The sequence below is a fragment of the Maniola jurtina genome, chromosome 14 (assembly GCF_905333055.1).
Source record: "Maniola jurtina chromosome 14, ilManJurt1.1, whole genome shotgun sequence".
In the NCBI taxonomy this organism is placed as follows: Eukaryota; Metazoa; Arthropoda; class Insecta; order Lepidoptera; family Nymphalidae; genus Maniola; species Maniola jurtina.
In genome coordinates this window covers 1,095,317-1,108,963 of record NC_060042.1, presented here as the reverse complement: position 1 = coordinate 1,108,963, position 13,647 = coordinate 1,095,317, and the positions used below count along the sequence as shown (strand labels likewise).

Genomic DNA, 13,647 nt, shown 5'->3' with positions numbered 1-13,647 from the left:
GTATCGCAGTTTTTAATAAACCCATTTAAACCTTTCAGAAATTCAAGTAATGAAGTACTGTACTCAAATAAATAATATATATTCTTCTTTCCGTTGTTCAATTTAGTTTATGTTAAAAAAACTTTCCAAAAAAGTGGTAGAACATACAAAAAATATCTTTTAAGTTTGCCATTGCTTTTATATTAACTAAACTAAGTACCTAATTGAAATATTTTCGCAAGCAATGTGAAAATCGCGAGTTTTTTTTTTGGAAAAAACAATTATGTATAAAAAAGTAAATTACTAAAATCTTCAATTAGAATCACATTATGGACTTTTTGTTACAAAACATTTTGTCTTAGCTGTTTTTCACAGAAAGGTCAAAGTACTCTCTACTTTTCGATGATTTTGAGGATAGAGTACGCGAATGTACGAAAGTACAAGAGTCGTAAATCAAAAAATAATAATTAACCCTTTGGTTCATTCATTTGGTTCAAAAACTAATAAAAACTGGATAGAAAGAAAGAGTTCACTGATTGGATTAAAAAACGTACCAATGCTTGCGAATTCATCCGGCGTGTATTTACTCGTACATTATTTTAATCCCGTGGGAACTCTTTGATTTCCCGGAATAAAAGTAAACCTATGTATCTCCGAGATGCAAATTCAGTTAAGCGCTGGGCTGTGAAAATAACGGACAGACAGACACACTTTTGCTTGCTTTTCATACAAAATGGAATCATGGAATCTAGCTTTTCAATACCCATTATCATTTTCCATGGAAATCATCAAAATGACCTGCGTGTTGTAAAACTTACAAGGCAGGTATAAATTGTAACGATGTGTCGTGCGTATCGTTAGCTTCGTCGTTATGTTTTCGAGCAAAGCCTTCTGAAGCTTGTTGACAAACATATCCAGCGATTGTTTAAATGTTTACGAAACGATGGGTAGAAAGAAGTGGAAGTATTTGAGCGCGCGCTACCCTCTCCCTCGAGCAGTAACGCGCAGCCGCGATGGCGGTATGCGCGCCTACACGCGGAAAATTCAAATTACGAACGCGTTCTAGTCAATTTTTTTTTAAGACTGATGGACTATGACTGCTAACTATACAGCTTATTACAAATATAGATTAAAAATATTAGGCTAAGGTTGTACTTAAGACATGCGACTGCTTTTTTGACTGACCGTTGACAGTGACAGTGAATGTGACTGTGACTTTATGTGACCCGACTTTGACTATGGATTGACTGACTGGATTAAACGGTGTTCCTGATTCCAACTTTAAGGTATGTATTTTTTTAAGTGTAGGTTTATAATTTTTTTCAGGCTATGCTTGGCGCTCTACATTTATATCAAATTATTTCAAAAAATTGGCGAAATATTAAAATATATGCATAAAATCTAGTTAAATAGTAATTGATTGATTAATTCAAAACTACTTCTACTACTAATTTGAAAATGAAATAGTTGAGGTGACAAGGCGTTTACAGAGTTGAGTCAACACATCCAGTCAGGAAACCCTGACATACAAATTTTTTGACAAAGTAGGTAATAATTTAAATCTAATAATTAATCATCTAAATCATAATTTAAGTATTTTAAAAAGTTTTAAAAATCGAACTAGTTATTGCCAAAACAATGCAGAGTGATTCGAAATAATTAAATTTTCAGTGCAAATTAGGAAATAGGTAAGTAAATAATGATTTATTCTGTGATAAATTAACCTAATTATTAAGTACTTTTAAAGTAGGTACGTAATTAATTTATTTTCAAAATTAATATTTTAAAAACATTTTTAGTCTGAAAAAACAAACATTTTTTATTGAATCCAAACTAAACTGTTAAACTATTCGAAATTTTCCATCGGGTAACGTTGTAGCCACCAGGCAAGTACCTTCCTTAGCTCAACATGGCTTTTTATTACATAAAAGCTCAACATAAATAAATGAAACTCCTCTTTTTCTTGGCATTATTTTTGTCAAGAATATTCTACCCTTACCCCACCACGAAAATAGTCAAACTACAGAAAATTTTTATTCGAAACCACGACACACGAATTTAACTTCGAACCACGTAGAGGCCTACGGCGTAGACTAGACGCCTACGGCGTAGAGGCAATATTTTCGGGAACTATTTAGCATTTCATAATTTCAAATTCAAAAAATTATTTTTATTCAATTAAACTTTTACAAGTGCTTTTGAATCGTCAGAATAATCTACCACTGATTCGGAATGCTGTTCCTACCGAGAAGAACCAGCAAGAAACTCGGCGGTTGCTCTTTTTAAATTTCATGATAATAATATTTATAATTGACAAAGAATTGAATAATTGAATTTTGTTTTGCTTTTTTTGTGAAGTTTTAATTTTAATTGTTTATTTAATTAGATTAATAAAATACTGACGTCAATTTCAAAATATATACCAAACACACAAAGCATACATGCTAACTAGGTAGCCATTAGACAAATATCCAGTGTCCATAAACCACATGTAGTGACCACCTACTGTATACGCAACCGCCGGTTCCAAGCGAAAGTGGTTTTCACTTTCACTGGGGTCAATGACGCGGATAGGGCTGACACTCGTCAATGTCAAAATGGTACCCATACTAAGCTTCTGCACTCTATACCTCTATACTATCATTGGTACCTATATAATACTAACTGACTGACTAAGTTATAATATTTCTTTATTTATTTTTTAACCAGAAGCCCTAATAACAATTTTAAAAAAAAACAGACTTATAATACATAGAAACTTTCATCCTCTATTTAATCCTCTTGGAGAAAGAACTTAAAAATATCTTGAAACACATATTTACTTATTTATTCATTTTGAAACGAAAGCCCAAATGATAGTTTTCATAAAACTCAAACTCAAATCATTTATCCAAAATATTAGGTAGGTACCTACTATTGTATTCCTTTTGATGGTCCGAATTGTAAGATTTGTAGGATGATATAGTCAGGTCAGTCTTAAGAGCCCACACCAAACTCAGCGTAAAAATAACGGACTTCCATACAACTTTCATCTATTATTTAAACTACTTGGACGTAAAGTATAAAAAATTCGTAAAACACGAAGAACTCATATGTCTTCAATTTTAAATGAAAGGTTATATTTCATGGATATACTTAACATAAAATTTATTTCATTTATATTTTAATATATGAAAATCCGTCTCATGGGCAGACCGAGTTTTCGAGACTTGCCTGAGGCATATTTTAGAAAGTTATATTATATCCGTTACGTAATATGTAATATCTTTTATATCTAAATTTACTTTAGGCTTCGCGAGTAACTTTCATTTACATAATATTCATAATAATCGCAAATCGCAAGTCAGCTCACGTAAGATTTTATTAACTCTTTTGCACGCCGCGCGCCGCTGCGCATACTAATTACTTTATACTGTTACTGCTCAAACAAATAATATTTATGTATTATACTTTAATCACTCTTGCGCAATATGGATTATGGGATAGTGAAAACCTTTATGGCGCCGCGACGTCAAGGAAGGTTTAGGGAAGGCCTATGTCCAGCAGTGGACGTCCACAGGCTGATGATGATGATGATGATGATGACGTCAAGAGGGGTCCTTCCGTCACTCGCTCTATACAAACGTAGTTCATGAAATTTTGCAGACATATTCTAGAAACTAATATCTATGGCTGTGGTTTTCCAGATTTCTGTTAAAATATTCGGTTTCAAAGTTACGCGGTCTTAAAAATTCCCATACAAATCTTTGAGCACCTGTAATTTTAAAACTATATATTTTTAGAAAAATCTAAAAAACCACAGGCACACATATTAGTTTATAGAATATGCCTGCAAAATTTCATGGACTTTGGTTGCTTACTATTCAAATAAAATTGGAACTATGATTATATGGAGTGACGGAGAGAGCCCTGTTAATGCGGAAACGCGCCCTTAAGGTCCGGGTTCGATTTTTACATCATCATCATCTCAAAATCGCCGCCGGTCCACTAATAGGGACGGATTTCTTCTCAAAATTAAAATCCGGACCCCCCAAGAGTTCTACGCCTAACCACTAAGTTATCACCCGCTTTATCTGGCAACTGGGTCTTAGATACACACAGCTAATGTTAATTTAAACATATGTTAAAGTCTAATTCAGACATATATTCAAAATAGGTGCCATTTTACAATTTTTGACTATCATTATTATTGTTGAAAGTGTAAGATAATTTAGGGAATGGTAATTATTAATTACGAGGGTTCCAAATGCGCCCTGGTCTGAGGAGAAGTCCACAGCAAGCTCAGCCGGGTATGCTTTCTATTATCGCCATTTCACATCACTTAAAACTTATTAGAACTATCAAAATTTATTAAAGCAACAAGCTTTCCTATCATTTAAATAATCCTATATACCTATTCTAATTTCTAATAGGAGTTTTAAATACTTTGAACTTGCTGAGAGACATCTATACTAATAAATAAAATTGGAGTGTCTGTCTGTAATTTCGAAATAAGTACCTCATATTAAGCTCATATGGTTATTTGAACGATACCAACACTGAATCACACGTTTTTAAAATTTTTGTCTGTCTGTCTGTCTGTCTGTTTGTCTGTCTGTTTGAAAAGGCTAATCTTCGGAACGGCTGGACCGATTTTGACGGGGCTTCACAGACAAGTAGAGGATTGATCAGGGAGTAACATAGGCTACTTTTTTAACCGACTTTCAAAAAGGGAGTTGTGTTTTTCTTCCTATGTACACCGAAATCTCCGAGATTTCTGAACCGATTTGCGTAATTTTTTTTTTAATCGATAGAGGAACTTTGTGACAACTTTTCCACGGGATTTCAGATCCTAAATCCACGCGGGCGAAGCTGCGGGCATCAGCTAGTCTTGAATAAATATGTCTTCTTACAAGAGACTCTAGTAATCGTTTTTAATACTGCTACGAAATTATTACTATTGAACTTTGTTTGGCATCTACCTATTTACAAAATTGCTTAACCGATCAAGCTATAAAATTTAATCATGTCAATTTCTAATTACTAAGCTTGCGTAATTAATTTATTTATATGCAAGAAAGTTCTAAATCTTATAATGTTAGCCTGAATGAAAGTGGTATTGTCATCTCATAAATATGCAATTTCACCTCTCACCGATCCGTACTTATCTGCTATCTAGATTCACCCCACTTATAAAATCCGAAGGAGGGGTTCGAAGTTCCAATATTCTCATTGACAACAATGTAGCTAATAGCGTAGAAACTAGTAAGCCAGTTACACCTATAAAACAATTCTTATACCCTTTTCTATGATAAAACTACTCTTTTTTATAGTACAAAGAGAAAAAAATACACATTCTGTGCAAACTCTACCTATTACGTTTCATAAGCTAGGTTCAGCCCGCTGACAAACAGATGGACTGACGGAAGGACAGAAATAGCACCGGTGACATCCTTCGGGTACGGAACCCTAACTTTGTCGTTTATTCAAAGATATTAATTTAAAGAAAGAGAGCCGCGGGCGACGCATGCTCTTTGGACGGATCGCGAGCAGCGCTCAGCTAAGATCCTACGCCATCATACTCTGCACAATAGGTAAAGCCGGCACTGCCTAATCTGATGAATATCTTGTTTCCAGTATCGAGAATGGAGATAACCTGGAGAGTCGCACGGAAGACGGGCAGCTGCCGGCCGCCAGCGCGCTGCGACAGTCCCCTCTGCTGGAGCAGTGCCCCCTCAGGGGTCCGCCCAAATGCCCACCGGCTTCCAAACGGTAAGATTCTCTTATTACTGATCCATCCAATTTCTGCTAAAAGTATATTCATCTCAAGTTTCTATGCCCAGCGGATTATGCTGTAGAACTGTCAATCTTCCACACGCTGACGCTTTCCTTACCCAACGGCTCCTTGTCCTACCTCATCAACAACCTAATTAAACAATGGCATCAACTTTCTTACTAAACAGGTAATTAGGAGGTAGACAGCTACCTAATTGAGAGTCTGCCAATACCGCTTTCCGAAAGATAGTAGAGTTGCATCACTTCACTACCTCACTACCCATATAATAAATGCAAAAGTGTGTTTGTTTGTGGTTTATTGGTTTGTTCTTCAATCGACGGAGCAAGGAGTCGACGTGATTTTTGAAGACCTGGAGAGTGACATAGGCTACTTTTTATACCGAAAAATCAATGAGTCCCACGGGATTTAAAAACCTAAATCAACGCGGATGAATTATCACATAACTTTAACAATCCAAATAATCTACCCTCAGGTACCGCACCCACGATGGCACCTGCAACAACCTGAGCCGCCCGCGCTGGGGTGCCACCATGACCCCCGTCCAGCGCTTCCTACAACCAGTCTACTCCGACGGCATCCAAGCCCCCAGGCGCTCCATATTCGGCCCAAAACTACCCTCCGCTAGAGAAATAAGCGCTCTCGTCCATGAGGACAAGAACGCGGAGAGCACTGGGATCACCCACCTGTTGATGCAGTGGGGCCAGTTCTTGGACCATGATCTCACGGCGACTTCACAGTCGAGAAGTTTTAATGGATCAGTGCCGAGGTGCTGCAAAGATGGTGGAAGGGATTTTATTTCCAAAGAACTTATGGTGAGTTTTTTGAATTTCGTTATCATTTCAACATTGAATTGGTATTTTTCTTATCTATTCGTGTAACTTAAAACTTAAATATAAAATAATGTAAGGGCAATGTACAGAAGATAATTATCTCTACTGAAGGGATAACTGATTTCTATGAAATTCCTACCATGGCTAGGAAAACGTAATCGTCGAAGTCGACCTACGAACCTTTAGATTCATTAGACTGCTACGCGTCTCTCTGAACGAAACCTTAGGATAAAAATATTCGAAACAATTCTTTTCAGCACCCAGAATGTATGCCAATAGCAGTTCCACCATCAGACCCGTTCTACGGCCCCCGCGGGGTCCGCTGCCTCGACTTCGTGCGATCCTCTCCAGCTCCTCGCGACGACTGCGCGCTGGGCTGGCGCGAGCAGTTCAACCAAGTGTCTGCGTACATCGATGGCTCTCCGCTATACGCCAGTTCCGCGCGACAGTCGGATAAGCTCAGGCTGTTTAGAAATGGTAAGTTTTACCTACTGTTTATATTCACACACACACAAACACTGAAGAGTGTTTAAACACTCTTCAGTGTTTCTTGTAGTTCTTTACTGTTTCGAAGCCAGAATTTCCTGAATTCTGGATTTTATATTAGTTTAATGACTATCAAGTCATTCATTACTAAAATCATTGAGTTATTCATATTATTCAGGAAATATTATGTGCTTCGTTAAATTTTGAGGTTTCAATAGGCTAAGCGTAGCCACTTTAAAAAAAATTATAGATTAAGATCTCCCTATATCGACGGAGCCCTCCTTTGGTGCCCAATACCCATCTATCCTTTCAGAGAACAGATATTCTTAAGAGTTAGGATACCATCCCAAAACCAATTATTTAGTCAAAGGCGTAAGTCGTGTAGCACCTTAAGGATCATATCCGCGTGGCACGGTTATGCACATGCGTAAGGTGTCTATAGAAAAAGGACAAGTGCGACAGATTTTTGATGCAAAGTTTCGCGGAATTGCTACTCCAATTCTGAGGCCGAGCGTACATGTTCAAAATGTGTATTCCTCTCCAGGCATGCTCCAGTACGGTCGGGTCCAACAGCGTCGTCCCCTGCTGCCGACCGACCGCGACGAGCTGTGTCGCGGCGGCGCCGTCTCCACGGACTGCTTCAAGTCCGGTGACGCGAGAGTCAACGAGCACCCCGGCCTCGTCGCCGCGCATATCGTGTGGCTCAGGCAACATAACAGGTATCACTTTTTTAAACCGGCCAAGTGCGAGTCGGACTCGCACACGAAGGGTTCCGTACCATCGTACGAGATATACCTAACACCTTTATGTAGAACTCTGCAAGTTAATTGTGTAATTAACATATCACTCGTTATGTCCTGCATCCCACAGCTTCCTTTTTTAACCCCCGACCCAAAAAGAGGGGTGTTTGACGTGTGTATCTGTGTATCTGTCTGTGGCATCGTAGCTCCTAAACTAATGAACCGATTTTAATTTAGTTTGTTTTTGTTTGAAAGGTGGCTTGATCGAGAGTGTTCTTAGCTATAATCGAAGAAAATCGGTTCAGCCGTTTGAAAGTTATCAGCTCTTTTCTAGTTTTCTTATAGAGGTTTCTGTGTCGGGGTTTTTTTAAATTTTGAGTTATATAATTTTGATTTTCCACAGAATGGCTCAAGAGCTGGCGCACCTGAATCCACACTGGAGTGACGAGAAGATCTACCAAGAGACGCGGAAGATTGTCGGTGCCATGATACAACACATCACTTACAGAGAGTTTCTGCCCATTGTTTTAGGTGAGAAACCACTGACATTCTGAGAAACTGACATTGACAGTTGTAGCCTAATATTTCAAATACACTTGCACCATATACCTACATGAAAGTATTTAAGCAGCATCAGTACCTACGTCCTAATCCATACTCCATACTAATATTATAAATGCGAAAGTATGTCTGTCTGTCTATCTGCTACCTTTTCACGGCCCAACAGTTTAACCGATTCTGACGAAATTTGGCACAGAGTAAGCTTATATCCCAGGGGACGGACATAAGCTTTTATCCCCTAAAACCAAACAGTTCCCACGGGATCTTCAAAAACCTACATCTACACGGACGAAGTCGCGGGCATCCTCTAGTCTAAATATAATTTGTTTTTGAGTCACAAAAAAAAAACAGTATGTAAGAAATAAATATTACAGATTGTAGATTAAGTTTATTCTTTCATTTCCCTCTATCACCACTTTAACTTTCAGGATAGTTACCTAATTATATTATTTTCTTCTGCGTCATTCTCAATTTTTTTTTAAGCATAAAGCTTGTGCTATGAGTGGGTACGACAATAATGCAACGGGTGGGGTTTAAACCGCCGACCTTTCGGAATTCAGTCTGCTCCTCAACCGTTGAGCTATCGAGGCTCTACGAGTCTAGACTAAATTCAACCAACACATTTTTCTCGATTCCAGGTTCAGAAGTAATGCGGTTGTTCGAGCTGGATCTTCAGCAGAAGGGCTTCTACCGCGGTTACAGTCCAAAGATCAACGCAAGTCCTGCCAGTGCCTTTGGTTCCGCCGCCTTCCGCTTCGGACACAGCCTCGTACAACCTTCTTTGATGCGATTTGATAGGTTCCATCGTCCCATCGCAAACAGTAAGTAACTCTTCTATTATAGTCTTAGAATCGCCAAGAAATTCAGATTAATTTCCAAAATAATAGTTTCATCCATGGGTAGTCGCCCTAGCAATGAAATCCATCACAAGCATGCAATTACATGTTGATACACTCAATCAAATGCTCACTTTAGTTACAAAGGGTGTCGTACAAGGAAGTCCAATGTTACCACTATTTAAATTTTTTTTAGTCTTTATTTAATTTTAGTATTGTCAAGTTCAGTTAAAAGTTTGCTTAATTGAATGAATACCAATATCAAAGTTGCTTTTTAATTGAACTGATCTTTTTGACCTTCGAAAGGTGTACAGTGTACACTGTACCTACTTAGTGTAAATGCTTTGATTTTGACAGACGTTTCTCTCCACAACGAACTAACCAATCCGTCAAACATCTGGAGCATGGGTGCCGTAGACCGCTTACTACTAGGCATGGTCAACCAGCCCATACAGAAACGTGACGAGTTCATCACCGAGGAACTCACCAACCATCTCTTCCAAACCCCTCACTTCAGCTTCGGGATGGACTTGGCTGCCATCAATATACAGAGGGGGAGGGACCATGGGGTTCCTCCGTATACGACGTGGAGGGAACCTTGCGGACTCACGTCCATTACCAGCTTCGATGATCTGTTCAGGGTGATGCCGGCAAGGGCAGTGAGGAAACTGAAGGTTTTATACAAGTAAGATTTATACTTTTGGGTTGAAATAAGTATATTCAGAGAGTTTTTAGAAGTATCGTGTAAAGGTTTTTATCTTTACTAAAATACGGCGAGGTTGCTAAAAATATTTTGTAAGTATAATATAAGTTACTTAATAATTCAGACTCTGTAAATTAAAGGTTAAATTGAATATACCTCACGCCAATACAGGGTATTAATGGTCTGCAAAACAAGAGAGGTTTTGAAATGTAGTGAACGTTAATAACGTTACGAATGAAAAGTGAAGATAATACTATTAATTCATATTTAAAAAAATTCTTTCATACATGTTTGCTTCTAGACATGTGGACGATATAGATCTATTTACCGGAGGCATGGCTGAGCGCCCGGTCGTTGGAGGTTTAGTGGGACCAACATTCGCATGTATCATAGCACAACAATTCACCAACCTTAGGAAAGGAGATCGTTTTTGGTAAGTTTTTGTGACAATGATACCTATTTTAGTACCCAACACCCAACCCCATACACGAATTTTATTTTCTTTTTTCAGGTACGAAAATGGAGGGTTCGAATCTTCTTTGACACCAGCACAATTACAACAAATACGCAGAATATCTTTAGCTCAAGTGCTCTGTCGCACTTTAGACAGCATTGACAACATACAACCGTTCGTTTTCCTATCACCAGATAACCAAGATAATGACCGAATCTCCTGCCGCAATGGACACCTAAATAACTTCGACTTATCTCCTTGGGTTGAAATAAATTCAGATTCGAACAATGCCATAAGGAAATCAGGAGAAGATGACTCTACTACAAGAAAACCAGCCAAGCCTAAACCCATTACAAATAAACCGAAAACAACTAAAAAACCACAGAAAGGTTCTAAAGGACCCGATCAAAATAAACCAAATGCAGCACTTCTAAATAAACCGCAAAAACAAAACAACAGACTGAACCGGACTGAAACAGACAGTAACAAGACCACAACTGACAATACTAAACCTGTTCCTATAGTACAAGTTATAGATGATAAACTAGACTTTAAAATAAAGACAAGACGTTACAGCGACTCTGATCCTGACACTAGACAGTATAACAACGACTATTATGACGATGTACAAAGCGTTCAATCCGTAGTAATAAATAACTCGCCACATAAAAGACCTAACAGTAGACCATACATATCTGTGACTGAAAACATTGACAAATACACGTATCTAATAAATTACGTACCAAGACCTACTCAGTCTTGGCGACAGACTACAAGACGACATAATCATGACAGAGACAAGAATGATAGAGACGTAGTTAAAGTTACATACCAAAGTTACGATGATACATACAGAAGACCTAACAGACCTTACTATAATAATAGACACAACTTAGATAATAAATTTGAATCTAGAATAAACGCACCAGTGACTGAAAACTCTCGATCATCAGCTAGATCTAATGATGACTATACGTCGACATCAAATGACAAACTTTCTACAGAAATGTTTATAATGACAAACAGACCTAAACCTCTTACAGACAAAACTACAGACAAAGTGGACCCAACAACTGAAAATGTTTACAAACTGCTAACTTTTGGATACGTAGGCACTTATAGAGGAGGCATTACTAATAATGGTAAGATCACTACTGAAAAAGCTAAACCAGACTCTATTAGTAAAGACTTTTCGACCGTTGAAACTGTAAAATCTGACGACACAACAAATGACCTAAATCACAGCAAACTATCAACTTTCTTGCTATATGAGACAGCTACAAAACCTTACAATTCACAAAGACCAACTAGACGCAATGATGAAGACGATTTGACTTCAGACGTTAAAGATAAATACTATTACATTCATAACGTTTTGCGTAAATATAATTCGACAGACCTTAAAATTAAAAACGCTCAAAAGAAAAATGAACTGAAAAAATCTAATGAATCGCCAACTAGTAATAGTAACTTGGATATCCAAGAAAGATCTGGAAACGATCAGATAGAAAGTACAGAAGAAATCAAAGCAGTGCGAAGAGACAAACCGAGACTGACAATTAGGAAACCTTCCAGCTCCGCAAAAACTCCCTCAGTGGCGTTTCAGATTATACCAAGTGAAAACAGGTAAGTCAGTGATTTTGGTTGAAACTTTATCACTTTATAAATAGAATGTAATTTTTAGTTATTCGTAAATTGGACAGTTGCTACTTTTGGGGTTGAACAAACAGATAATATTTTCTTCATCTGCTAGTCATTTGAAAAGTTTAACAAAAAATGTGTAGTTATTATAAATATTATTCTGACACGGCAAAATTTATTTTTAACCCCCGACGCAAAAAGAGGGGTGTTATAAGTTTGACGCGTGTATCTGTGTATCTGTGTATCTGTCTGTGGCGCCGTAGCGCCTAAACTAATGAACCGATTTTAATTTAGTTTTTTTTGTTTGAAAGGTGGCTTGATCGAGAGTGTTCTTAGCTATAATCCAAGAAAATCGGTTCAGCCGTTTGAAAGTTATCAGCTCTTTTCTAGTTACTGTAACCTTCACTTGTTGGGGGTTTTATAAATTATTAATTTACACTTGTTATTTTAAAATCACGTCGATACAATTTTACGTCGTGTGACATTCAACATGGATTCAACGTCCAACCACCCAATGTAAATTCCAACTGCCAACACAATTATTGCAATTGGCGTTGAAAATATTTTTTTGTCCCCCGTGTGAGAACAGTCTATTAACTCATGAACCACGCTAAAGAAAGGCAAGCCATAATCTTTTTTTTAATAAAAATAGCGAGCAAACGAGCAGGCGTAGTTGAGATGTAAAAGTGTAATTGAGATACTTAATTACACTTGATGGAAAGTGGTAATAATAAATAACACTTCATTTCTCCATGTAGCTTATTTCGGTAAGCGTGTTCCCCCAAAGGCCGCTTGGTAAGGAGTAGGGACTGACTACGCGTCGGGTCATTTCACTACCGCTTGCGGATACCTCACTGAGCACATTATAGGAAGCTCATAGAACAATTTTGTTTCAGTCCATCCCGCTGGGCAGTTTACAAGGAGAAAGACGACCTCCCAGAGAGCCTGCCCCAGCGCATGCCGGCCATCGAGCTCGACCCCTACGCGCTGAGGGAAGTCCCCCGCCCCATGGACTTTCACTCCCTGAGACGGAGGCCTGGACGACGTCGCACTTAACATTAAAAAAAAAAAAACTTAAAAAAATAACTATTATTTAAGGCTGTAACAACACACGACGGAAACTGCACGATGTGACGTCACACAGATCGCGCGCGTACGCGTGTACAAGTCGTAACACAAGGCACTGAGATGCACGTTGAGCACCTTACAATTATTGGCGTCACGAAAACCAAACTAAAGTTTAGATTTTGTCACCCTTCTTCTTCCTCTGGGATTTTAGGATTACATCGAATGTGGTGTACTGAGACTAAAGTAAGGTTAAATTAGATTTTAGAACATAGATATTCATGTGCCCGGCCGCAGTCGTTTAACATCTCCCGGGCGTTAGCCATATCACTAAGAGAGTTGGCTAACTAACGGCTTATGCCATTTCGCTCCGACATGTACCTACTTACTACGCATCTTATTCTAAAGAGTTCCGTTATTGCAGAAAGGCGTCACCAAAGTTGAAAGTGAGCGCGCAGAAGACTAATCGCTTGAAGCGCCCAACCATGGGCGTTCGTTTTGCGTATTTTCTACTTTGGTGGCGCAACTTATTTTAATTTTAAGCCATAGAAATGTTTTTTTCGTGACGAAAATATT

At 38.1% G+C, this 13,647-nt stretch overlaps 1 protein-coding gene across 1 annotated transcript; it reads left to right on the top strand.

Annotated features, from left to right (window-relative positions):
• Positions 1-982: 982 nt before the first annotated feature.
• LOC123871784 (chorion peroxidase-like) lies at positions 983-13,647 on the top strand. Its single transcript, XM_045915724.1, has 11 exons — positions 983-1,265; positions 5,596-5,730; positions 6,228-6,567; positions 6,843-7,062; positions 7,616-7,790; positions 8,215-8,342; positions 9,011-9,193; positions 9,566-9,893; positions 10,213-10,344; positions 10,423-11,991; positions 12,903-13,647. Exons 3-11 carry the CDS (start codon positions 6,286-6,288, stop codon positions 13,060-13,062), a joined length of 3,177 nt encoding a protein of 1,058 aa, XP_045771680.1. The 5' UTR covers positions 983-1,265; positions 5,596-5,730; positions 6,228-6,285; the 3' UTR covers positions 13,063-13,647.